The following is a 27,856-nucleotide window of genomic DNA, read 5'->3' as shown; positions in this document are numbered from 1 at the left end:
TTTACATACGGTCTATGGCTACAATTTGAGAATCTAGTTATAAAGAATGAACTCAAATGCACGTGTCGAACCAAATGCAGCTGGATTGAAATTGTGCAATTTTTATTGTTTGAATAATTCATCAGAAAAAGATTCAGTGTCTCACTTAGGGAATGTTTGCTTCGCAGATGAATGCATTTTTCTTCTCTCCAGCTAAGTAATTAAAAGACTCTTTTCACATCCAGAGCTTGCTTTCAAGCTAAATAATATATATATATATATATATATATATATATATATATATATATATATATATATATATATATATATATATATATATAGATAGATACAATCTTGTGAATGGTGTTGATTAATACTGTATATGCAGCCTGTCAACATTTCTGAGCATATAACTGTGGCGATGTAACCTTTTGTTTGTCCCCCTAGGCATTACAATTTAAACTAATTCTGCAGTGTGCACATGTTTGCTCAATCCGCCATTAGTCAGATGCAGCACGATGATGCACATCTCAGCTTGACCACCTCGTGTGCATCTCAGCTGTGCGATTACACGCAGGCTTCCTCGGAGCTGAGCGCGACGCAGGCAGCATGTGGGCGTTGGCTTTGCGAGACACAGACACTAATGAGAGCTGACAAGCACCGCGAGCCTGTGGGGAGCGCAGTAAGCACTGGGGCAGGGAACCATAAGCTACATTCAAGTTGTGCACTGTTCCTTACTCAGACATCCACCTTGAAGACCTCACTCCTCCTCGCTTTGTTGGCCACAAAAGGCTCAGGGCAGCTTAAGGGGAGATTTAAAGGGGGATAGCGTGGAGAAAACATAACTAATCCTTAAAAACTGAGAAGAGTAATCTGTGAGGGAAGATTTACAGCAAAAAGTACTTTCACGATGCACTCGCTACAAAAAAAGTGACCTTTCTGTTCGGAGCCTCTGCAGCATCGAGGCGGTTTCTGAGCCGCAGATAATCGGGAGTCGAGACGTTCCGCGGTGCGAGAGTGAGAAGAAACACTGTCGCTGTCCGCTGCATGTGCGCTTGGATTAAAAAGACGCCGTCTGACCACAGCCGGGCTCGTGGAAAAGAATATGAAGTGTTCGAGCTGATCCTCTGTGCTCTCATTGATTTCTGTTGATCACAATCTTATTTGGCAATTTAAATGCTAATGATACTTTTAATTGCAAGACGGGATAAATGTGATTTGATCTTTAGGAGGCAATTACTTTCATGCTTTGTCTCGCTCTGATCTTCTCAAAAGGCGGACAACAATTACCCCGCCGAACTCCTTTTTCCTTTTTTTCTTTTTCCTTTTCTCACAAGAGAAGAAAGAACAAAACAAGAATGAAACAAAATGACTTCTGTTTTCGTTCTTTGACAAGTTTATCAAAAATGATTTCTGTTGCTGGAGGAAGGGGTTTTTGTTTTTTTAGAACATTTAACTTTACAATCACACACGCGCACACACACGGCCAGTTTCCAAACCTTTCCCAACACCTCAGGCATTGATGCTAGATTACATACACTGCTATACAAAAGAACATGAATATCAAGGGGATTGTTCTAGACAGTTGCACTGCATGGATAACATTCTGTACAGAGAAAAAAACCAAAGCTCTATTTTTACTCACAAACAACAGTGAATGATTCAAATTCACACCCGGTACATCACGTCCACGGGGAGTGACTCACAAAGACAAGAAAGACAATCCTACTTTGGTTACAGCTTAAAGCTAGAAGGTGTCCAAACAATTGAGTTACCATTCATCACATTTTAAAAAGGTCTCCACACACCGGTGACCGGTTTTTAAATCAAAAGGGTACACAAGTAGAAGTAATACCGCTACCAATCGCTTCACCCAGTGTCGTCAAATTGAGCTAATAATCTATTTGTATGACTTCAACGATCCCATGTCTTCACTTCGACTTCACTGGAGAGTATCAGTAATGTCAAGTGTCCAAAAATCACAATGCCGCTACATTTCAGTCCTTGGGAGACCATTTCCAGCCCCCGAAGGTGGAAGAATTTGCACCTACGTTGAGAAAACAGAGTTGATGTTGTTTGGTGACAATGATGTCCCGCTCATTAATGCATCGCCACCTTTTACATGGTGAATTTCTGCGAGGTTCAACCATTAGATTCCCATGCATGTTTAATTGTTTGGGCTGAATAACTCTGTTGATAAATAAATCTATTGCTTTGATATAACTAAACGTCTCTGAGAGCTTTCGTTGTATTCTTAAATCCGCCCTAGTGTGGAAGATAGCTTTATTTTTCACAACACATTCTGCATCTGATTCTTTTCAGTTATTGTAGTAAATGTGGACCGGGAAGGTTGGTATCCAACTGATTCGTGCTGGCGATGGATTTGCAACTGTGTCAACACCAGCTGCATGTCAGGACCACTCGCGAGTGAATTAATTGTTGCCGTGGGGGGGGGGGGGGGTACAGTGGACGCGTGTCGCAGCGCTTTTCCGGCATTTTGGAGGTCATACATCACGCTTGGGCAAAAGACAGAGCGATGAACATATTATTCCGAGAACATCGCTTTTGACAATGCCCCATCTATTTTGATAATCAGCCGACTATTGTGCCAGTGCAGCCTCTGAAGGGCCGGTGATTTATTAGGATTGACCAATTTCGAGTCACATCATGTGCTGCTTTGCGAGGGCAAACAGAGGCGTGACTGGCGGTGCAGTCAGGCATGTTATCAAATGGCCAGGCTTGATTAACGGGCTCATCAACATGCAGAATTAAACAGTCTAGCTAAATGCTTCCCCTTTTACCCTGACACTCTTATAAAACTATCCCTCGCAGTGGTGCTCCACGTTTAAACAACACCCCCACACATTCGCCCGCAACTTATCTGCATTGGCATAATCAGACATTTAAAGATTACAGTTTCTCCAGAAGACACTGAACATGTTTTGACGACATGCCACAGGAAGACGGACACAGATATTCATCTGGAGCTTTAAATCACATGCCGAGCTACGAGTATATGGGGGGGGCAATGACAACAGTTACACAGCACTGACACGACTAGAACTCTTGTCATGCGTAGTTGACGACAATCATGCACACAAAAGGGAGGGGGGAGAGAGGGAGGAGGAGGGAGGTCGCACAATGTGGTCTGCTGACATTATCAGTGAGTTTCAGCTTATGTGAAACAAAGACGCAATGAGCTTACAGATTTCCCTCTGAATGGCAATTTGATATGTACTCTTTGTTCAATCTCAAAAGTCAAAAAAAGGGTTCTGTTCTGTCCACGCTCCACCCGATCTGATAAAGTCTGAGTGGAGCTGGCTGTTTGATGGGAAGACTTAATTGAGTTGGATTCATCTTGGCACTGTTTCCATGGAGTTTAATTCTCACTCATACTTGTTTATTGAGCTAGATTTGTTTGTTGGTCACGCACCAAATGGAGACGTTTGAATTTCACTTCAAACGTCTCCATTTGTCGGGCGTTGTCAAAAGAAACGTGGACATTTCTTTTCAGGCGTCAAGTCCGGTGCGAATGTCTGGCGAGTGAATCGTGTCGATGGAGTGCTCTCAGCGCTCACAGCGGTGTGCTCAAGTAAGTCACTGGCAGGCCACCATTGCATGCGGGCAACAGAATAGAGGATCCGGGAGGACAGGGTTCAGTGGGGGACAGACTGGGGTCAGGTGCCTCTACTTTCCTTGTGGGGGACTCTGGCTTCTCTGGAGCCTGTGTCACACAACTATCAGCCACAGCAGCAACAGCAATGCTGAGGAAGGGGAGTGGGAAACAGAGAGCAGTTAAACTTTAGCATCAAGAATGAGAGAGAAAGATAGATTAACAGGGAGGGAGGAGGAGACAGAAAGCAGTGGGAGAGGTAAGAGTCTGTGTGCTTCATTTGTCTTGAAAAGCATCGGTGAGAGGCAGAGGCGGCGTGGGGTCCCCGGCTGTGCTCTGCTGCCGAGACGGGCGGCGGGAGGAGTTCGGCGGGCCAAAAACACCTGCAGCGCTGCTGCTTTGAATATCAAATCAATTACGAGATTCTGGAGGGAGAGGGCGCTCTAAAATAACCACTATAATCTCATCATGTGAGTTGATTGAAGGCTCAGCCAGATTCTGCACTCAGTTGTTTTGGTAATATTCCCAGGGAGGAACATAGCCAGCCCCTGCACACAACATCATTCCCATGAGGATGTGGTTTGCATCTTGCATACCCAGTATTGCCAATGGCATCCTGGAAGCCGTGGCAACCAGGTGTTTAAGACAAAGCCAAATTAGCAATTCCTCCTTCGTTGAAAACAGATGTCTTACAATTCTTCCCCAACAGATGGCAGAGACTTATATCACCTTTGGAAGAATACATTAAAACCCTCCTGTTACTTTTGGGGTCAATTTGACCCCATTCAATGTTTAACATCTCTAAATAAATAATTGACATCATTTTTTTTGCTTCATATTTAATGACTTTTCCTAATTTAACGGGGACAACTGGGTAAACATAAAATTAACATGATGATATCTTTTCAATGTCCTGTACACATGCTGTATGCATCGGTGTTCTTTGGGGTCAATTTGACCCCAGGCTGTTTTAGCTGTGTAAAACATATAAGGTCATCCACAGGTCAGACACAAAATCTGCAGGTGCAAGCACAAGTACTTGCACCTGCGGTATATTATCAAACAATCTACAAAGTAACACATTTGAACCAATTTGGGTTTGGTGGGGGGTGGAGCTGGTGCTACTGTGAGAGCCTGTGAGTGCTATAAAAGCTTGGTGCTTTGGTGGTCTCTCTTTCTGCTCTCTCTCTCAACTGAAAATGACTTCTAAAGAAAGATATTCTGTCAGTGAGGTGTTGTCACAGCTCTTTGACCATGAAAGTGACATAGAGGAGGAGAATGTCTCTGAGACAGAGGATGATGTTGAGAAGGACCCTGATTATGAGGCATCCTCCTCTGATGAGAATGAGACACTCATTGTTGACCCTCCTGTTGTCTCTCAACCATCAGCAAACACTCTACCTTCCAAAAATGGAAAGTTATTGTGGTCCGTCTCCCCACTTGAACAACAGGGTAGACTTAGTGCTTCTAATGTCATCAAAATGGTTCCAGGTCCCACCAGATACGCTGTCAGCCATGTCAATGACATAAAATCAGCATTTGAGCTCTTCATAACACCATCAATTGAAAAGGATATACTTGAGATGACAAATTTAGAGGGCAGGCGTGTGTATGGGAAGAGTTGGAAAGACTTGGATGTGACCGACTTGCAAGCCTACATTGGGTTGCTCATTTTGGCAGGAGTGTACAAGTCAAAAGGCGAAGCAACAGCAAGCCTTTGGGCTGCTGACACTGGAAGGGCAATATTTCCAGCTACCATGTCTCTAAACACCTTCCATGTTTTCTCACGTGTCATACGCTTTGATGACAGAGAAACAAGGCAGGGCCGACGAGAGCGTGACAAACTTGCAGCAATACGGGATGTATGGGACAAGTGGGTTCAACGATTACCCTTTCTTTATAATCCAGGCCCCTACGTGACTGTGGATGAATGTCTGGTTCCATTTCGTGGACGCTGTCCCTTCAGACAATACATTCCGAGCAAACCGGCCAAATATGGAATCAAAATATGGGCAGCATGTGATGCACAGTCTAGCGATGCTTGGAATATGCAGGTGTACACTGGTAAATCCCCTGGAGAAGCGCCTGAAAAAAATCAGGGCATGAGGGTGGTACTTGACATGGCTGAAGGACTGAATGGTCACAACATTACATGTGATCATTTTTTCACATCATACGCCCTGGGTGAAGAACTTCTCAAAAGGAAGATTACCATGTTGGGGACAGTGAGAAAGAACAAGCCGGAGCTTCCCACTGAGCTGCTTTTGATGAAGAACAGGAAGGTAACATCTTTTTGCCTTTACTGACAAAGCCACTGTCGTCTCCTACTGCCCCAAGAAAGGGAAAAATGTCCTGCTGATGAGCACCATGCACAAAGATGCTGTCCTGAGCACCAGAGAAGACAAAAAAACACAAATGGTCTTGGACTACAATGAGACAAAGGGAGGTGTTGATAACCTGGACAAGGTCACAGCCACATACAGCTGCCGACGCATGACTGCCCGTTGGCCCCTTGTAATTTTCTTCAACATCATTGATGTGAGCGCTTACAATGCCTTTGTAATATGGAGGGAAATGAACATGGATTGGAACAGCGGAAAACTGAGTCAAAGGAGGATTTTCCTGGAGCAACTGGGTTGGTGAAACCTCATATCGAGAGAAGACGGTGCCTTCCGAGAGCATCAACAGCTGCTGCAACCGTTGTGAAGGACATCCAAACAGAGACATACACCCCAACTCCTCTAGTGGTTCAAACTGGAGGCAAGAAACGTGGCAGGTGCCAGGTCTGTCCCAACAGAAATTACTCCAACACCAGCAACACCTGTGTGAAATGTAAGAAACATCTGCAAGGAACATGCATGCACTCTCTGCACATCATGTGTACAGTAGTGCAAACAACAGGCTGGAATGTACCTTCTGGTGGCCTGAAGGAAAAATAACATACTGTTCATATTCTGTCAGTTAGTATTCTGTCAAACTAATTTTAGTGACCATGTAACTTTGTTTTTTACTATCTCGCACATACATATTCGCATTAGTAGCATAGAACAATCCCTGATGCACACATGTCTTTTTTAAAGTTTTTTTGTACATACAGAAGTGTTATGTGTTCTTTACTAATGTTCTGATGATGATGATGATGATGTTCTTTAAAAAAAATAAAATCCTTCAAAATTTTGGAAATTGGTTTTGTTTTTCCTGGGGTCAAATTGACCTCGAACATAATGAATGTTACTAGTCTTAATAACATGAATAGTTTTTCATTCCAAACTTTACAGATAACAAAAATATGTACTTAGAGATAATATAAACACCAACAAATTATCTCTTTTAAATGATATGTCAATCAGTGAGATTTTATTCTGATCTGCATATTTCTCCATAGTCGCTTAACAGGTATTCCCGGATGTTTAAGGGGGTGGGTGTCTTTTTTAAAAATTGAATGCACTATTTAGGTAGTCAACAAACAAGCAAAAAGTTCCTAATACATAAACTTGGAGAAAAATTTGAATTATGATCATTTTCTGGAGGTTGAAATTGCTGGGGTCAAATTGACCCCAATAGTAAAAGATGTTAGTAAATTTGAAGGTAACAGGAGGGTTAAGATATTTTGGATTCACAAAGCTCTGTTGCTTGTTGTTCCCCCCCCCCCCCACACACATACACTGTGTACGGGCAGCAGCTGGCAATGTTCAAAATTGTCACGGGCCCTGGTCTGAATGACCTGGTTGGCTGGAGGAGGGGCGGCAGGAGTAACTAAAGCAGGACAGATACAGGGTCCTTTAATATATCTCCAACAGCAGTCTGAGTGGCTTAATTGATGCAACGGAAGAACTTCTGTTCATTCTAAATCAAATTTACATGACATTGCCTTTGCAAGGTTCAGACTATAAAATACCTCATATTTGATAGAAGTAGATCAATATTTGAATCAAGATTTGTGTTATTCTTGCATGCTGAACTGCAAGAGATTTTAGGCCTGCATGTCTCCAAACACTTATCATCAAATCTAAGATTTGATGATATCGGAAAGAAACAAATCCGACAGAGGTGAAGCTTTCCTTAAGGAGAGACAGCATCAAATCCTCCTGCAATCAGTCCTGATTAAAACAATGATGTTTTAATGGGAAATGGGCTTCACTTCAGCCCACATTGTAATCAAGCAACTCCTTAATAAGTGCCGCTTCAGTGACAATCATCGAATGTATCTCCGCAATAGTAAACAAAAATGAACTTGCTTTTTATTAAAGTTAGTCATAAAGTGAGCTGCAGTATGGGGAAGGAGATTTTCGACGTGTTTGGAGTTCTGTCTCTGAACTCTCCGGGAAAAAAAAGGTGTTTTGTCTTTTTCAAAGTGTTTTCTCTCTTGTGAGCCGACCGTGTAGTGCACACCTAATTGTACCACCTGTCCAGCTCCCTGCAATACTCTCTGGCAGAGGCTCGGTACTCACAGGTCATTATCTGTCTCAGTGCGGGTCTTCTGCTGCCGCCGATGGACCATGAAAACAGTAACGGCCACGCTGACGATGAGTCCGATGGCAACGACACCTCCAAGGATCCCGATAACGCCACCCGGGGGACCCTGCGCCATTGGCTTCTCTGCAGACAGGAGGAGAAATAACAGTGTCAAGACAGGTGCTCCCTGGGTAATTGATGCTTCTGGGTAAGGAAAAAAGAAGCAGTGAGCACAAAGAAACACAAATCTTACATCTCCATGACACGTCTATGGCAGGAAAAGGCCTTGCAATAAATCACAAAAAATTCTGGATATACGTAAGCAATTGGTAAAAAAAACAACATTAAACATGAAATCAAAGACAATGCCATTCGACACGGTATTTGTCAGGCTTTGAGGCTTTCTGTCATAAAACCCTATTTTGGGAGACATATTTGAGGATGAGGCCATTGTCCAGCTCACCCTGGCACTGCATGAATACCACACAGTTGTGGTCACTCGGCATCTGCGGCTGCATTTCTAATGTGCACTCCGTCAAATGTTCAGAAGGAGCCCAAATTGGCTTGGATTTGACAGCGAACCCGAATGCACTCTTCAGAGCACGGAGAAGCGATTATATTTCAGAAGTCCTTGCCAGCATGGGGTAGTGGATGCAAAATACATTTCAAGCATTGCAGAGAAAGACAGACTGTGTGCGGTTTGCAAAGTAAAAACAATTTACTGAATTCTGCTGAGAGCAAAACATGGGAAAGTTAGTCTACAACTGTCAGCTGGAATGACAAGTCGGCAAGACCCAGTGAACATTTCAGATTGTTGATGTTGCCCTCTCTGCTCCGCGCTCAATATTCCAGTCAGCGCTCTGCTGATAAAGCCAAGGCTATTAACTTTAAAATAGAAGAAGGCACAGTAAATAGCAGTGGAAAGATAAAATTCAAGACTTTGTTGTAAGCCATTTCTTTTAAGAGCTGCACCGGGCTGTGATCATCTGCAGCCAGCATATAATTGTCTCGGCTCGATACATTGCGAGAAATGGGGCATGCTTTGAAATCGCTGCCGCGTCTTCGCTTAAGGGCCTGCTGGTTTTACACTTTTACATTTGATATCGACTGTAATTCCTCTGTTGTCGCGTAGATGAAAAGATGAATCACCGCAGGTCCCACGTGAACCTCTTCTACCGTGTCCCGACTGATGTCAGCTATGACTGAAATAGGACAGTCGTCTCCTTTCATCATGGAGCTTCTTTTTTTTTTGTTCTTGTTCTGAAGGCAAACAGCCCTGGCATCTGTTTTCGTCGACAAAAAGCGGTTAGAGCTGTCCTTTTTAAGACAGGCCAGGGACCAATCAATGGCCGTGAGCCCGTTGTGACGGGACGCTGCAGACTCTCCCCGTCTCCCACTTTGAAAAGGAAAGCCTATCTCTCGCCCTCATGATGTCTCCATTATTATCTGGCCATCCCTCCCGGTAGTGACTGGACAAGGCCCCGCTCCCCGGGGGCCTCTTCTCAACAGCCCCTGCCTGTTCGCTTGATTCACTGCCCGTAATGACGGATACACAGAGGACTACTTCACACGCGGCCACACAATGGCAGGCGCACCGTGTACCCGACACCGGCTGCCTCAAAGTAAGCGTCCTCATATCGTGTCCATCAGGTTGTCGTGTCTCGCTGCAGTTCCTGCTGTCGCTTCGATTTTTCCGTTGTCTGGTCTAGGTCACGTCGTGTCAAATCTACACGCTAAATGAAGGTAAATTGGTTTTCCTCGAAACCCACATGCACTTCTTTCTTGTGATGCATTTAAATACAAAATACTGGCCGCGGAGCAGCTTTGAAGAGCGGGCGTGAGTTTGATCTTGCCGTAGCATGGCAACAGATAAGCCGGAACTCCTACTGTTGTCTCATCGCGCCACATAGTGAAAGCCAGTGGGCTGAATTTCATGGCCCTAATGCAAATGCCAGACACAATAGTCTGTTGTATAACACTAACACGCAGAGGAGTGGACTGGATGAGAATGCAATTTCCCTGCTGTGGAGCCTTAGGCACTCTGCACACACAGGATTTAGACTGTCACCTCCTTCATAAAGGTAGGGTGAGCCATCTGGCTCGCGGTCTGAGTGCTTTGTGTGGTTCTTATACAGCAGCAGAATCATCATCAAAAATTAAAGCCTTTCACTTTTTCAGCACACCAGTTTTACATTAAGGCATCCCAATCGCAAGCAAGATTCGCACGTGTGCATTGTTTTGGCAAAACGTTTCAGCAAAATCTTACATTGTAAAAAGTGCACAGATTATGCAGACCTGAGAGAAGCAAGAGCTACGCTCTACAGAAGGCAAACCAGAGCCGTAAACGGCCCCTTGTCTCTATGTCACTCCTCCACACTCCAAACATAGGCACTTCCGCTCAATGGTTGAAAAAAACAAAACAAGATGGCAACGGCAAAAATCCAATATGGCGGAGGCTGAAACGCTGAACTACACGCTTCAAACCCCAGTCCACAAACCAATGGGTGACGCCACGACGAGTCAAACCCATCTGCAGTATGTCCAGCGAACAACACACCGTCAAAATCAATTAGTCCAGGATCGTGCAACTGTACCAGCTAACTGGATCCTCAATGAATTTTCAAGGACATGACTTGCTGAGAATTTGGAAACATGCTGGATGACGACAAAGTCATCCAGCATAGTTCAACAATTAATTAAAGTTCAACAATTAATAAAAAATATTCTGGTTCTTAACATCACATCTCAACCCAGAGTTATTTTTTTTACATAAAAGTTCATGAATAGAGTAAACCTGGGTTCCTGCCAAAGCCACTCAAGGATAGGAGGAATAAAATAATGTGAAGACAAGAGTGATAATTTGGAGTTCAGCTGTCCAGGTGCAACAAGACAAAATAAGCGATCTGGAGAACAAGACAGTTGAATGAGTCACTGACAAATACTGCACTGTGGCTCTAATCATTCGCAGAGACTCAGCATTCACTTAGTATTCGCTGATGCCTGATGACTTCGTCCCGTAAAAGCTACCGTTTAGAAATCCGCCCTCGTTGTGCACACAACAGGCGGTGCTGCATGAAGAGGGCTTTCCTTTGTCCTCCTTGTAGAATAAACAGTGGATTGGCAACAGCAATGGGCATGGGGACTGAGATACTGTACATGCCATGTCTCTGCTTCCTGCTTTCACAACCTCCACCAGTACCAGTACCCACACCGTCATTATCAACACCTTCAAGCAGGAAAACAGGGGAAAAATGAACACTGTGCTGTTTGCAGGTCGGAGGAAGATTAAGTCTCTCAACTCACTGCAAGGTGCAAAACATGTCATTTTAAAACCATAAACCACAATTTCCAAATCATGAAACACCTCGTCTTATGTGTAGTAATTTGATCTTCTTTCTGAGCACATACCTGCACCTTACTGTTGTAACCTGCTACCAGTAGCTATGGTTGCCCTATTTTACCGTGTTGTCAGCTTCTTTCATGTTAAGTAATCTTCTCAGAAAGATGGTGAAAGAATAACTCACACAGGGAGCAAAAAAATGCGTCCTCTCAAACGAATTCTGTCGGATATAATCCATATCATTCATGGTGAGAGCAGTTGTATTAAATTGTAGAATAATGATGAATAACAGCAGCAACCAAGGATTTTTATACCATGCATTAATCCAGAATTATATCAATTTAAAATGATTTTTAAAACCAGTTGGGCTTTGCCTTTACCTCAAAAAACAATAAACCACAAATGTTAAATGAAACACCAGATGTGCAGTGATTTTACATGTGGTTCAGCTGAATGTTGGATGGAGTAGGCTCTGCTCTTTTCCAGGAAAAATCTCCTGTTCCACCACGAACAAAGAAGGGCACTCTGAGAGGGCAGATCTCCGCCAAGGCCAATACACTCCAAAATGTAACGGGTTCTTCCTTGGCCCATGCTACACCATTCAACCAAGTTTTATGAAAATGAGACCAGCGGTTTTTCGGCAATCCTGCTGACAGACAGACAGACAATCAAACCAACAAGTCGGACCAAAAACATTGCACCCTCGGCCAACGTAACGATGCTTTTTTCTGTTCGCGAAAGCAGCAACTGCATTTTCTGTGCTTGTACTTTGCTGTAGGATTTCAGTTTCATACTTACTTCTACAACACTACTTTCCAGAGAGAATAATGCAAAACGTTTGATTTTGATATTTTGGAACACGTTGCTGTTAATAGCCTACTTATGCGTTTTACGGAAGTACATCTCTACTTGTGTATTTATAAAGTATGGTATTGCTTATGTAAGTTTCATTTATCCGTTTGGGCCACAAGGGGGCACGGAAACAAGAAAACATCCTGATGACAAACAGCCCTCAAAAAAATCCTTCAAAAGTAAAGAGAGCATCGTCGAACATTTAAAGCAAAACATGAGCTCTTAAAGACGTCACCCAAACCAAAACAACTTACAGAAAACCTGTAATGTATAAAACCCTTTTCACCTTGTGATTTTTCACCAATGGAAAACCGCCATGAAATCGGACCAAACTCTATTGAGTAAAGGCTGTTGTTCAAATATGTCTTGTGGCCGCCAGTGAAAGATTGCTATTGATTTTCAACAAGTGTAATGCACCCATCCATGCGGCGGCTCCCTCTGTGCCGTCGCTCCACCGCCACCGTGGCACATTTGAGCCGACTGGACTTGACCTTGGTGATTCTGTGGCTGCAGGTCCCTCTGAAGTGGCGGCAATCTTCAGTCTTGTCACATCGACCCCCCCCCCAGAGATCACTGAACTGCACCAGATGTATGAGCTTTTGTTTTTCTCTGCTGCACATACAAACACAGCGTACAGGCCTTTGATGGGCTTTGTGGCATTACCTTTATGTCAGCTGGTAGCCCGAAGTGAATCATATTTCCCTGGCAATCCATCAATAAGGGCATCATTGGCTGAGTGTAACTTCTACCCAGCAGGTTCTTCTGTTTGCCGCAGAGTTCAGACGTTCAGCCTGCCCGCGGTCTTGTGGGATTCGGGGGACATGGTGAATAAGTGCTTTGCATTATTACATATTCGTTCCTCAGGCAGAGCCTACAGAGTTCTATGCACGCTCCCAACAGGGGGGTGGTAGCTGCTTAGAGAAAGATCTGGCAACATTTTTATGGAGCAAAAAAAAAGGCAGTTGATCAGCTGAAGCTGTGGCCTGAAAATTGATTACTTCCTCACTGCTGCTCGTTGGCCCTCTGTTTTTTTGATTAAATGTGACCCACATGCAGAGTGACATGGCAATGGAGCGTCTGCGCCGTCCAAATGTGTGAAAAAAGGTTTAATCTCAAGCGCCAGCTGCACCCGATAGCCAAAACATGTGGGCTCTCGTGTTACCCGTCTCCCATAGAACATGTTAGTCACACATACCGGAGCAGGGAGAGTTCAGGTGAGAGGCCAAAGGGCGAGCAGTCTCCAGCTGGAGCGGGCTGTGCCCACTCCGAATCCAATCCGTCACAGAATGCAGGATTTAAATGGAAGCAGCTTTTTCTCTTTTTTTTCTGTTTTACAGCAGATCGCTGCCATGTACCTGCTGAGGTCTGGTGTGGTCCATCAAACACTGGCATTGGGAAGACTATTCACAGCTTAATGTCTTTAAATGTACAGTCACCCCCTGGCAATATGACATAAAAAAGAAGAAGGAAGTCCAGGCTATTGAGAGCCTGAAAATGATAAGGCATCACACTGATGGCGTTAAGAGGACATTTGTGTGGTGGCGCTTTGTATAAAAATGTTCTGATCATATTCCAAGAATGGATGCAGCTCCTGCCGCTCTCCCTCGCTGTCTCACATCAGACATTGTAATTGCCATCTCCTCCACAGGGGCTGTAATACTTTCCAGCAATACTGGGGAGGTTTCAAGTGGACAAATTGAGAGTCTGGCTATTGAGAGTCTGGCTACAAACCCACGCCAGCTCCACCCCACCGATGCCAGTCTGAGATGACCACCTGCTCCAAAGACCACAGTGGCTGCTTTTTTTTCGTTGTTGTTCTAGCTCGACCTGCACGAGTAACCGGCCGAGCAGCAGAGTGAAACAGTCAAGGTGTTTGGTTGCTTTTTATTTCTCTATTCAGTAGTACAGCTACCTTATGTGGAAGTAAATGCCCAGGCTGTTTGTAATTTATCTGGAGAGTTTTTTTTTGCCCTTTTTCTCCCCCACATTGGGTAAACGCTGCGGGCCCCAATAAAGAGAAAGAAATGTGGTGTAATGGAGTTCATGAATCTGTATTTCATGCTGCCAACTCCAAGCGGCACATGCTGTTTTGTCTAGCCCCCCCCCCCCCTACCAAGTTGGAAATCTCGTTAAAGTCCAATGTTTCGAGAACCGTCTCCTCTGGGAGCCGGGGGTTCCTGATGTCATCCTCTTCTCCATCCCATTTCCCCTAGATTCACACTGATGGTCCGTCCCCTGCACCCCCCTCTCAGACACCGATGCATCAAACCGGAGATAGCGGGAGGAGGGGGATCGTGATGGCCTTCGGCGGCTGTTCTGTCTCGCTCCACAGAGGGCAGCACTTCATTAAACGCAAATTGTGAACACATGGGACGTGTTTATTAAGATGAAACCAGGCCCATTATGAACTTAACTGTCTCTGGCCCTGCTGGTCCCCCATGAGAAACACCTGAGGCCAATGTATGACACAACGCCGTAACGGCAGTTTTGATTTTGTTTTGTCAGATTTGTCATTTGGTTGAATTTACTTTTATTTTCTCAGACAGCCACTTGCATTTTAAGGGAAAGACCAATGGATGGATTCCGCTGGCTGAATAAAAGCCCGCTGAGCCATTCTGTTCCACTTTACAGCCTCTCCCTGTTCTGTGTCAACATTTTGCGACTCAATGCCGCGTTTAAGCAATCTGGGGACGTAATCAAGAGCCTTCAATAATAACAACGAAGAAAAAACACTTTGCATGTTTCCGCGCTTCAACAGGCGACGCTCAACGTCAGCGACGGCGAGCCGGAGAGTCTCCGTGTGACCACGCAGGCATCGGCTGGAAGCGCCTGGCGCGCCCCCCGCTGGGTCCGGCGGAGGGAAGATGAAGCGGGCGACTAGCGGCGCCGGAGCCCCCTGTCAATGGATGCGAGATTGCGAGCTGCCAAGCCGATCCTGACGCTGTCATGAGGTATTACCTCCTGTGACAGCCTAAATAACAACAGGTCTAATTAAAGGATGATTGGAATGGGTGGGCCACTGCCTCCTAATGGGGGAATAAACTGCAGCATCGCTCCAGGAAGTGAATTGCGCTCATTTATTAACTTCAGGAAGCCGGTAGCTGCTGTCAAAGTGTAATAGCTTCCTTTAAGAGCTAGGCTACATAACTTTCCATCCGTTCTGCCCACTGGCTCGTTCACTCCGGCACTTCAATTAGAAAACATATACAGCAGATTGCCCAAATAGGAGGCTGCTTTTCTGTTTTATGACGGGGGAGATTTGAAGTGTACAGTAACTCTGCTGCCGGTTTCCTCTGCCGTGTGTCACCATTAATCTGAAAACTGGCTCCGGCCCTGTGTATTAAAAAACAATCGCTGTCCATGCAGCGTCGGTGATAGGGCTCCCTGTCTGCTTTAGCGGGCGCTCTCTCGCTCTCGAGCCCTTTCATGCCCCAGCTGAACTCCTCTATGTGTTGAATGTTAATTTATTGCCTGCTCCCAGCTCTAAACTGGAGGGACTGCGGTGCTTATACAGATCTGCAACCCTCGCCTCCACCTTGCCCCCCCCCCCCCCTCTATACATTCTTCTCCGTGTAAGCAAAATTACTTCTCAGTGTCTCTACCCGGCAAGTGCCACGAGGTCACGGCTGTAATTTCCTTTGCCTGGTTAAAAGCTGACAGAGTAACGGACCCAGTCAGTCTGGATGTGTTCGAGGGCAGCTTTTCAATTTAGCAACACTCGGGGGCTGGCGAGTCGGCAGATCCCATCCTGGCCGGCCCCCTTCTGCTGCCCCCGCTGCTAAGCAAGTATCATCTCGAGGAGCGTACACACTCAAATGTAGAAATAACCTTTGTGTGGTTGAGTGCTAGATCTGAAACACAATATATATTTATATTCCTGGACTGGACCGCTTGTGTGCTCTCTGGGAAAATTACCATTGTTTTCTGCATGCACACCCGCAGCATAAGAAACCACTCTTCAATATTAATTTGCAAAGCGCCTCTCCCCTGTCTGACATTTGGACTACGAATATATTTCTCCTCCACAGTCTTTGTCCCAAGGTATCCTGCATCAGCTGCTTGTTTACCTTTTATACGTTATTGTGTGCTTTTGTTTGATGCTTTTTTTACAGAGCTTTTTGATTTACCCAACCTATCTCAGAAACCATCGGTTATCGGTATGTATCGTCGAGGGAAGCCGTTCACGTGCGGCTTGTTTCACACGGAGCCAGTTTACAAGTTCATTTTGAACCTATAAAAAGTGAAATCGGCATCAGACAATAGCCGGTGGGTCCGGACAAAGCATTATGGCCAAAGCCTTCCGCCTGTTTTGCTCGCCAAACACACTGTTTACCTGCATTCAACCAAAGCCTGCTTTAACATGACTGGTTGACACATCAGCTAACCGAAGGAACCCATAACACCGTTGAAAACTGAGACTGCCTGTAAATCACAGCTTGAGGAAGATTGGTCTCAGCTTTTTTTCTTATAATATAATTATAAAATAAGCTATGACACAATAAAATATATATATATATATATATATATATATATATATATATATATACATACATATAGTTGGAAGAGGTTGTTACACCGTGAAAATCTGAGGTACAGTAGGATGTTCAGTATATTCTATCTGGCTGTCAAACAATGAATCAGACTGAAAATGATATTCTAATAACATTTGGTGAAAGAATACTTTAATTCAGCTGGAACTCTTTATAACATGGGTCACAGGGTTGTTGTCATCAACGCAGCAATCGTTCTCCAAATCTTAATTACAAAATCACCTAAATGTTGTGATTGATGAGGCTCACGAGATGGAGCGGTCGTCCACCAATCAGAGGGTCGGAGGTTCGATCCCTGGCCTCCTCGCTACATGTTGAAGTGCCCTAAGGCAAAATATTGAACCCCAATTTTCTCCCGATGTGAAGCAGCAGCCGGTTAGCAGCCGGAGAACGTCTCTGCTGCGGTTGGTATTTTTAGATTCATCACATAACTACTTAGCGCGGATAATGAATGTCGCCAAAGGTGAGATTAATTTTCATTACAGTCTGCTATAATTTTATGTCAATACGACTTTCATGTCGTCATCTTAAAGCTGTTAACTGCTGTTATTATTATCTGTGCAATTCCATCTGCAGTGCTGTGTACGCCATATGTAATGCACCATTAGCACCTCCAGAGAAAGCAACCCAAAAGATGGTCCAACACTCAAAAAACAGGTCACTAAATGGCATCCATAATAACCCTTGGACTGATAAATACAAAGCAACAACAAAACATGTCCTAGGGACATGGTCTTTTCCGACTTTTTAGGAAAGTAAGAGAAAACAGACAAAGCTCCTTAGAAAAAAGACTCAAGAGATGACCATCTCAGAGATAACCATCTCGTCTGTCCCCATCAGTTTGGAGCAGAGACAAAAGTAAACAAACATGTCCTCCAACATGGCAAGACCTGTCCGCTGATGCTTTTCCAAGTTCGGTTTGGAAGGTAGAACATCTTTAACAACATATGAAAATCTTTGGCCATGAATGCATAAAAGTAAAGCATATGTAACTGTGAACCAATCATGTTTTTCTGAACGGCTGTGTCTCGTCTCCAATTTAAGAATAAAAATAGCATCTTCACAAAAACGAATAATGGCTCTGGAAACTGCACAAGTGAAATGATTCACTGATGGCCGGCTGCTATCTAACATATTAATTATGTTTTAAAGGAATAACCCTTACTTCACCCCATTTATATATCAATATATATGAATTTATATTAAAATGATCTGTTGTCTCTTCAGAAGCTCATTTCAATTTAGATTCAAGGATGGTGCAGGAAGTCTCTCAGAGGACATGGTGCACTAGCATATTCAGTAAAGTTAACAGTTGTAGTGGCTCGAGTAATCATATGTAGGTTGGTGGTTTAACTGCTGCTTGGTCAGCCATTGAACAAGAAAAGTGACCCAGAGTCCGACTACGATGGCATGTCAATGTCGTCCACGATCCTGGTACCATGTAGATCTGTGTGGTTTGGGCCGCAAACCGAAATAGTAAATAGAATGTCGTGAATGCAAATAAATAATGTGTAGATTCTCCCATTCGCATGTGAACAGTAATGGATGAAAACAAAATAAAATAAAAGATAAATAAATGTATTTGCCATTCTAAAATGGAATTGGACAGGATGTGACAGCTTCATGGCACTGAAAAAATAATTCAACGACAATGACACAGGATTTTACAATTAACATCTGACTAAAATGAACCATTATGTCAGTCACTTTGTTGTGATTCCAAACTACAAATCGATTACAGGACAAAAATACAGAATCAGACGACCGATGCTCTAAGGCAGTGGTTCTCAAACCTTTTCTGTCGCGCCCCACTTTGGAGGAAGAAAAATGTTCATGCACATAAAACACAGACTGGTCTCTCCTCATCTCCTACCGCGTTCACTGTGAAACCCAGAGCAAGAGAGGCGTCATCATACGTTCTTCTTGGCTGCTTGCTGTTCGTCTCGGATGCATCGCTTGCGGTTCCTTTTCTGTTCCCGCCTGCCAAATGTCTCTTCATTTGGAACACTAAGCCACACATGTGAGTCGCCAAGGATCATGGCCGTCACGCATGCGCAAGCGTAACCTGTTAACGGCATAACGTAAACATTTACACGAAAGCACAGGCATTTCGCCATGTATTTATTTATTACTTATTAAAAAAAATTAAAAAAAAATATTTTTGGAAATACAAAAATTCTGCATTTCCCCCTGCGCCTGTAATACCACCGCGCCCCACAGTTTGAGAACCACTGCTCTAAGGTAAGAACATCTCAAAATGTGTTGTCCACCAATAAAATCAACATGTTCCTGACTCCCACCAGGCTGGTAGATGACCCCACATGTTGGAGTATCCTGTTTGCATTTGCAGGGGAGACGTCTTCATGCTCATAAACTGTGCACTTATCAGAATAAATGCTCGGAAAACATCGCCTGCTGAAAAAGTAGAAACCTCCTGTTTAATTTCATACAGACCTGTACATGGAAAAAAAAGCAATTAAAATGCAGTGACTATAACAGCTGTAAGTGAGCCACAACAATTCCACTGGTAGGCACACTCCCTGCTGCTCGACTGGAATGCAGATACCACACACTGGCACTAATGTGCAGTTCACTGCGGTTTATGGAAAGCCAGGTTGCTAGAAAAACTCCACAATTGATTGTTTCCACAGTGCTTGAGGTTTCAGGCAAACACTTCAGTGAAAAACATGATGCGGCACTCACGGTGGAGGGAGCAATTGGGTGGATGGAATGCTTTCGACCTGTGTTCCTTGCTCCCACAGACTAGATAGGAAAAGAGAATAACACAGTATGGGTGCATACGGAATGTCTCAGGTGGAAATAAACCCCTTAAAATTCACACGGGGGATTCTCTGGATCTCAACAACCCCCACCTCCACCGCAAGTATATATGTGTCGCCGAGCTGTTATTGTCTCAAAAAATCGAATCCTCACACAAAGCTGAAATCTGTTTTTCTGATTTGAGAAAAAGGAACACAAGGCTCGAGCAGAGTGGGTTCGAGTCATTTAGGACTGTGCTGACCCAGCATAGAATGACCGCCGGGACATACGACCCACCACCCCAAACCGCAATTGTAAGGCTATCACAGTCAATGTGGAGGAGAGCTATTTGAGATTTCTGCCATGAAGGTCAGCCAAAGAAATGCTTGAGCAATCTCAACGGAGGATTTAAGCCTGTGTAGTCACACTGGAATTGAAATGGTATTTGAAAGAAAGATGAGTCCACGACATCGAGTGTTGAAGGATATTTCTTCTACTTCACTCTGATTTACATTATGCACTGGTATGCTATGAGTATTTTCCAGTGACAAGACGGATTTTTCAAGAGCGGTGGGCGAATACATACCTGACCTGCCCTCTGAAGTCTAGTCTCCCTCACATAGAAGAACTCAGATCTGCTTCAGACCACGTAACAGGGGTGACTATTGTGATTCTGCACGCATACCATCACCCCCTCACCCCGGCCGAGTGCAGCGCCGCTCCGAGCACACGATGCTCAGACAGACACCGGAGTTTCAAAGGCATTTCATCGAGCTGCTGAAGCTACTTACTTCCACCACTAAATACTGGCAGGGAATCTCAAGACTCTGCCTCAGTCACTGGAAATTATCTGTGGAGGGAAATCTGTGAGGGGAAAGTGCACGGGGGGGAAGAAGGAGAGAGAAAAATGACCCTCCAAAGAAATTAAAGCTGTGCAAGTCCCTGGAAGCAAAATCAGTGCAGTCGAAGAAAGAATGCTGGGTTTTTTTTCTACATCTTTGTCCTTGTTTTGATACCAGTACAAAAAAATAGGCCCAAACATGCACATACAGAGTTAAAAAATAATCTCTTCGGTTGTACGGGACACTGAAACACCACCAGGTTTAAACATTTACACACTTGCCTTCTTTGGGCTCAGTTTGTTACTTTTGGAAACCACTCAGTTGTGGCCAAAGAAAAAGAAAGGGACGAAAAAAATGTTACGACGGCTCAGCAAAAACATTCTTTATTATTCTCCGAGAGCCAAGCAAACACACCCACAGCGCTTCCCAGAATCCAAAGCAAATACAGCTAACCTTAACCCTACCTTGACAGCAGCGACACAGTCCAGTTAAGTCCATCAAGACTGAATGAAGATGATCCCTCACAGCACAGCTTCGCATTTCATTTCATGGAAAAACAGTCTTTTTTTCTTTTTCTTTCCTACTGCTTGGGCAGATTGAAAAATGTGTCATGTGAGATGTTGCCGTTATGTATCGTGACTGTCTGGAATCTAAATTCATGGCGTGTTTCAAGTCACAACAATGGCCACAGTGCGTGACAGCTGCAAACAATGGTGAGTCCAACTTGAAAACGTAAATGCAATGAAACACCTCAGAGACTGAAGCCAAAGGCTGAACCCAAAGCTGACACGGAGTGAAGAGCCCTGCTCTGTGCGCTGGCTTGTACGCGTCTCACAGCTTGTTATGCCCGGACATTGCATTTGATTGCAGCGTTGCCACCAACCACCACGCTACAGTGAGAGAAGATGATAAACACAAAGTGCAAAGTCGGTCTTTGGCTGTTAAATCGTGTGGGAATCAAGGGGTGAGCTGCTCTGGAGACAAGTCACTAAATGGTCTCGTCCACAAAATGCTACCATGTGGAGGTTCGCAGCGCCATTTACAACCACATGTTTCTTTGTTCAGTTTCAGTGGAGCGGCAACAGTGTAATTTCAAGGAGAGCGAGACCCCCAGTGGGCAACTTGTTTCGAACACAAGCTGCACAGATGATCCATTCAGTCTAGATGAGTATTTGCTTTGTGAAATTGAGTTTTTTCTCTCAATTTTACTATGGATTCCTTGATTGCCTTTTCACCAGGTTTAACAGGAAGATAGTGTATGTCGTATTGACCTGGTGGAAGCAGGGCTGAGATGCAACAATGCCTCTATTACATCAAAACAATTTCAAACCACTCAGAATCACGTAGCGCCACACAAAACAGCCATGAGGCGTTACTCATGGCCGACTGGCTGCTGTTATATGTGAGTGTGTGGTATTTGCAATCGCTGTGGTTTGGCTTGTTGATCTTGTTGATGTGAATAGTTGACAATTAATGTTAGTCAGTGTTAGACATTTGAAAAGACTTTAGCTCAATCAAATGACAAAAACATATTTTCTCAAGGGGTCTGACTGCGTATTGTTGCCTCTTATCATTTGTGCCAATTTGACCACGACAGTATTTTTGGAGTCTGCGTTTTCCTCTCAAAAACAGCCAATGTAGCAACAGTACAGTACTTGCATTGAGCTTAAAACTCACCACGAATGGGTTATTTCTGTTAATTATGTCCAGCCTCCCCTCCATGTCCTCTTATCTCAGTTTGGTAATGAAGTACAGTCAAACAACATTGGGATAATCACTTGAGTTAACCCTATTCACAAGGATGGGTCTCTCCCGCTAAACACAGTGCTGAAGGCGATGAGCTGTTTCACAAGTTTGCAAACACAAGTTTATGATATACACACATTATCTTCAGCAAGATAATCTTCACAAATAGACACCACTTTTATGATTAGCCATGCAGTTACTATGTCTTGGTAAATTACACTTTTTTTCCAGCTAAAATAATTTAAAAAATTAATTACATTTAAAAAAACTTGTGTCTTTCTCAAAACAATGATCTGATTACTCCAGTGACATCACAGTGGACTGTTTTTTTATTAATTAACTTGGTTGTAAACCATTGAAAGCTTCTATTCACATCCATTGTATTGGGTTAGTAGCAGTAATCCCCAAAAGATTCCTGCACAAATGAAACCAACATTATCTTCTAGAAAAGATGCCAGTAGCAGTAAATGAGATGTTTTTTTGTGTTTCGGGTGAACTGACCCTTTAAAAATTCCCACTACAACAACAATGTTTTACGACTCAAAGGACCATTGACTTTCAGAGTGTACCTCGCTGATTAATCTTAACAGAGGGACCGATAGAGAAGCTTCAGTATGTTCCAGTTAGGCTCACCGCTCACTGTCTACTGACCTCTTTCAAACCACTTGATTGCTCTTGTTGGATTATCTGGCGGATGTGCGACTGCATGTGCACGACTGTGTGAACCTGTGTGCGCAATGTGCATGCAAGTGTGTGTTTTAATTAAAGTTTGAGGAGGACTGGGAAAAGTTGAATTTAGCAAAGGCAGGCTGAAAAATGGCCTCGTTTTTCTTGTCTTCATTCCTGTGTCGGTTCTTATCTCCCTTTAAGCTCGGCCACTGCACAGGTTATCTCCAAATTACCAACAGAACTCATTTATTTTTCAATTGAATTAGGTCCAAGAGAGAAGGCCCGCACAACCATCTCTCTTTTATAAAACACCCCACCGACTGTGGCTAGCCACAGCTCCAATGATTAGACCGCAGCGTGACCTGGATCAAACACCTCAATCAGACACACAGCGTGTGCTCTCGTTCGCTCTCTTTGTCTTTCTCACAATCCTCTCCCCTCTCAGTCGTTCTCTTCCACCGTCCCTTGATAACAGCGACAAAAAGGAAGCACCGGATAGCAAAACAAGCATTTTATTTCAACATCAGAACAAAGTTTGAGTTCATACCTGGAATGTTTTAACAGGGATTAAATCATCTGTAATTAAAATCAACAAAATGTAATATTCCAGCAGCTCTGCAGTTAATTATTGGAGTCTAAAGATGGTCGCATAAATTCTACCTATTTTTCTTCCTATATCAACTTCTTGGGTAATGAGACTTTTGTTAATATAGAGGCTGAAAATAATTGCATTAAAGGTGCTAAATTCGAAATTCAGAGCATTTCTATTGCCTCAACACGGCTCTCAACATGGTGACGGCTGAGCTGGTGGCTCGCAGCTGTCGGTGCTAACGTCGCTAACGGTGTAAACAATGACAGCTGTCACAGTGTTTAAGTAAATGGACCCTTGAGAATGGGCGCTACACGTACGCACCGACAAATAGTTAATAGCAAATAGTTGTTTGCTGCTATATTAATGCTCTGAATACATAAAGCACATGTATAGAGAACCTTAAAAGGTGAACATTATGGAGTCTTACGTTCTACATTGCCCATCATACAGATTAAAGATGGAGGAGTGTTGCTCCTACATAACTTCTCACACCTTTCATTCAACATTCCAACTACCCTGCTCCCATTGTTAGTTTGGGATAAAAGTGATCAACCCGGCGCATCCCTTTAGATTTAACTTCATACCGCTTATCAAATGAACTGTTTTCTGTCTCTGCATGTTTACACACAGTGAATGAGCCAACACAGCTGCAGCTGATTTATGCTAATTGGGACAAAGCTAGAGCAAACTTCTCCAAGAGTGCTTTCATGTGATAGTTGCCTCTCAAGTAAAGGAAATATTGACTATAGTGGATATAGGAGAGGATATAGTGACTGTAGTGTAAGTAGTGATCCCTGTGTGGCTGCATTTCCAGTTGTCGGTGCAGAAAAGGAGACCAAATGAAACCAGACAAACAGTAAAAGACATGGGGGGGGGTGGGGGGGGGGGTGGAGAAAGAGAGTGGCTGACTGACACAGGCTTAAACAGTAAGGAAGCCCAACCAGGTGAGACCAATATTCCCTAATGACCCTCAACTGCACCCTCCAGGCTCCTGCAGGTGTTAGTTAGCGCAGCTGTTTCTTAATTAAGACCTATACATATATCAGAGACAGCTCTGGGGGTAGGAAACATACAATCTTTTGACCTTAACCACAGTGGGAGGAGCTAAAGAGAGTGAATTAAATATGAATTACCTCTTTTTATTTACATGTATTGAAGACATCTGCATTGATTGTTTTGGAATGGACTGGCTAAGTTAGAACACTGCTGTATTTTAGTGTGCACAGTTTGAAGAAGCAGCTGAGGTTTATTCTTTTCAGGACGTAGCAACTAGCAAGAGGATAATATTACCTGGCCTGAGCTCTCTTTCAGGTATAGAGGTACAGCATAATGGTCTTGAGAGAGGAGAGGGCAGGGGGAGGGGGAGTTGTTGTTCACTGCCTGATTAAGTCTGCATGAATAAATATCAACATATTTGAATTTTCTTCACCAACTAGCTTAGAATGCTAACAGTCTGCTGGGAAGGAGGTGTACCTGGTGCTGGGAATGGGATTTGTGAGAGAGTAAAACAAAAGCAATGAGCTGCAAATGCAATGAGATGCAAAAAAGTTCCAAAGTGCTGCAACATTGACAGATTATCCTCTGTGGGATCCTAATGCAAGACACAGTCTCCTCACACAGTCATGTCATTCATTGCTAAAATATAAAAGATATGTTCTTCTTCTTCCCATATAATTATGTTATTCGTGGAGCTTTCATTTATCTTAGCATGTTAGCCAGAAAAAAACTGTGGTTCTTCTGCTATGCCCAATGATATTTTTGTTTGCAGAATTAAAACCCCACTTGGCTAACTGTTCTCTCTACTACAAATATTGCTTTAGATTTATTCCTACAGTATCTATTGCCTGGGAGACCTCTTGTCTTTGATGATTGCCTGTCTCCCTTCCTCTCCCCTCTCCCTCCTTGCTTCTACATCTGCTTTCATTTTTCTCTGTGTGTATGACAAAGAGCGAAGAAATTCCTAACTGTGGTCATCCTCCTCCAGCTTTCTCTTGGCAGCATGGCTCGTGTCTCACATTTAATCGTGACTGTTTTGCCAGGCAGCTGGGCCTGAGGGAGATTCAGTGGGGGAACGGTAGAAACCTGATCTGGCGAGGCAGGCAGCGTACAGTTAAACCTCTCCACAAAGACCCAGGAGTCCGGCCCTAACGACACCATCATGATCATATTTCAACCGAAAAAACAACAGTGTGCGACTTGCTTTTGGTCGGTGGCATCGAATCACGGCAAAGTGGCAGAAAAACACTGAAAGTTCATAAAAAGCATCGGGAGCACTTTTCATGGCAAATTAATTAAACAGATGGGAAAGGGAAACGTCATTCCCTCCCTCTGCATGCTGTTCCCTCTTTTTCCCCCCATTTTTTTTCCCCCATAAAGAATATGACTCTTGTCTAGTGAATGAAAATACCAACACTGCCAAGACATGTGTGATCTATTAAGCCGACCAACTATAAATCTCCACCAGTGGCCAACCCCACATCACAATGTCCAACATTCTCATTCACAGCCATCCTGTATAATTGCACCCTCAAAGAGAATGCTTTAGGGGAACAGATAATTGAGTGGCACATGAACCTAATCATCTCTGCAGAGTCTCTCAGGGCCATTGGGAGTGACGAACTCTTTATCTCACAAGTCAAAGGAGAACATTTCCCTTCATCTCACTCTGGATTCAAAGAGTATAGGGCATTATAATGGTGGCCACAAATCTTCTTCTTTTTAGTCCGTCAAGTATTTTTCCCCGATTATAGAAAAGCGTGGAAGTAGTGTCTCTGAAAAAAAAATGCTTGAAAGGTTCAATTTTATCCTTCATTGACATCTTGGCAGTCGCTGAAGAAAATAGAAAATCTGAATTTAGTCAATAGAAAGGGGAAGACCAAATTGAGCTCAGGTCAGCCAAGCAAGCAGCTGATTGTCATTGTGGACTCCTGTCAATTGGGCCTCAAAGCATATTTCTTTTCAAGCCGTAATGTCACATGAGATTCAGCAACGAGACACACATTATTAATGGGAATTATCCCGTCCGAGCAGTTTCCCTCTGTTTCTATTCTTTGTGCTAAGGTAAGCTAACCAACAACTGACTTGAGACACGCATTTTGAAGTTGTCAGCCGATTGAATGGCCGTTATCAATGGTTATGTCTACCATCTAATGCCTCGGACAGGCCAAACTACACCAACCACGTTGTGAACGTGAACGTGAAATTGAACGTTGTGCAATGAAACAAAACAACTTTAGGTGTAGGCAACAAAATGACTTGGTTCAATTTAGGAAAAGATCACAGTTTGGGTTCATATAAGTACACAAGTTATTTAACAAAAGTACGGGAATCAAACAGCATTGAATGTCCTGTGTTTGTATGACCCATTCAACACCATCAACCGTCACCCTTTATGGACTTTGTCATTCTTTCACCACATCATCTGACTTCCTCCTTTGATCTCGTCATAATTACAGATTGACGATGTCTCCTTGTATTGGTGATCAACAATGTAAAAAGATAGTAACATCCTTCTGTCCAAAAATGTTAAACTATTACTTTAAGTGTTGCAAAAACCTTGAATGTATGCAGGGTTCTGCAGAATCACCTACTATCAACATTCTGTTGAGTAGCGGGGTTGAAAGATTTAGTTTGATACTTAAAAGTTATTGTTTGCAGCATTTTACAGATTGCAAAGAAATGCATGACATATCATGTTTGGACCTTCAAGAGAAACCTGAGAAGTCTAATCATGTTTCAGTAATTTATTTCACATAGTTTGGTTATGACTGTGTCTGTGACAGCTTCCAAAAGGAAATACAGTAGGAGGTGACTATATATTTAAATATTTGCAATTTACTGTGTGATCGTAAAGTCACATCAAAGGGGTTGCAGCAATATGGTGTCGCAGTGATCACTCTGCAGGTACAAGCACCATTCTCTGCTACTATTGTTCTTTGAATGCAGTTGACCATGTGACCCAGGGTACAACTATTCAAATCAAACCTTGTCCAGTTAAATGAATAATTACCGCTGGGTTCCAATGTTTGCCTGGCATGAGTCAATGGAGACATTTGTAGTAAGCATGTTATTACAACTCCACCACACAGCTGACAAAACTGTTCCACAGCACTGTGTGGGAGCCATGTTGGTCATACAATTTCATACAATACGACATACAATTTTTTTTAAACTTTCACACAACTACAATTGAAGGCTAGTTTTTGAGAAAGACTGAACCTGAACCAAATTTGAATGTCAGCCTAACATGCACCCGGCACCGGAGTCACAGACCGCCGTCATGATGAGGGCCAGGGATAATTACAGTGCAGAGTGAAAACCATGAGGCGGAGAAGCCGAATGGAATTTTAATAAAAAGACCTGAGAAAGAGAAAAGCATGTGGTTGATAAATCAGATATATCTGAAAGAAAAATGCAGAGCAAAAAATCAATAGCTTCATGTGAGAAAGATGATTAATT

At 43.5% G+C, this 27,856-nt stretch overlaps 1 protein-coding gene across 1 annotated transcript in view; it reads right to left on the bottom strand.

The window, feature by feature from the left end:
- The window catches only part of nectin1b (nectin cell adhesion molecule 1b), a gene marked incomplete at its 3' end in the record, with an annotated part of 156,131 nt that overhangs the window by 27,388 nt on the left and 100,887 nt on the right, over nucleotides 1-27,856 (bottom strand). Inside the window, exons 6-7 of the mRNA XM_079272167.1 lie at nucleotides 8,044-8,191; nucleotides 3,648-3,743 (exon numbers count right to left, since the gene is read on the bottom strand). Of these exons, the coding sequence (XP_079128293.1) occupies nucleotides 3,648-3,743; nucleotides 8,044-8,191 (244 nt within the window). The remainder of the gene's footprint in view (nucleotides 1-3,647; nucleotides 3,744-8,043; nucleotides 8,192-27,856) is intronic.

Source organism: Melanostigma gelatinosum (assembly GCF_949748355.1).
Source record: "Melanostigma gelatinosum genome assembly, chromosome: 7".
NCBI lineage: Eukaryota > Metazoa > Chordata > Actinopteri > Perciformes > Zoarcidae > Melanostigma > Melanostigma gelatinosum.
Note: the sequence above shows the minus strand (reverse complement) of the source record. Positions and strands in the feature narration are given on the sequence as shown.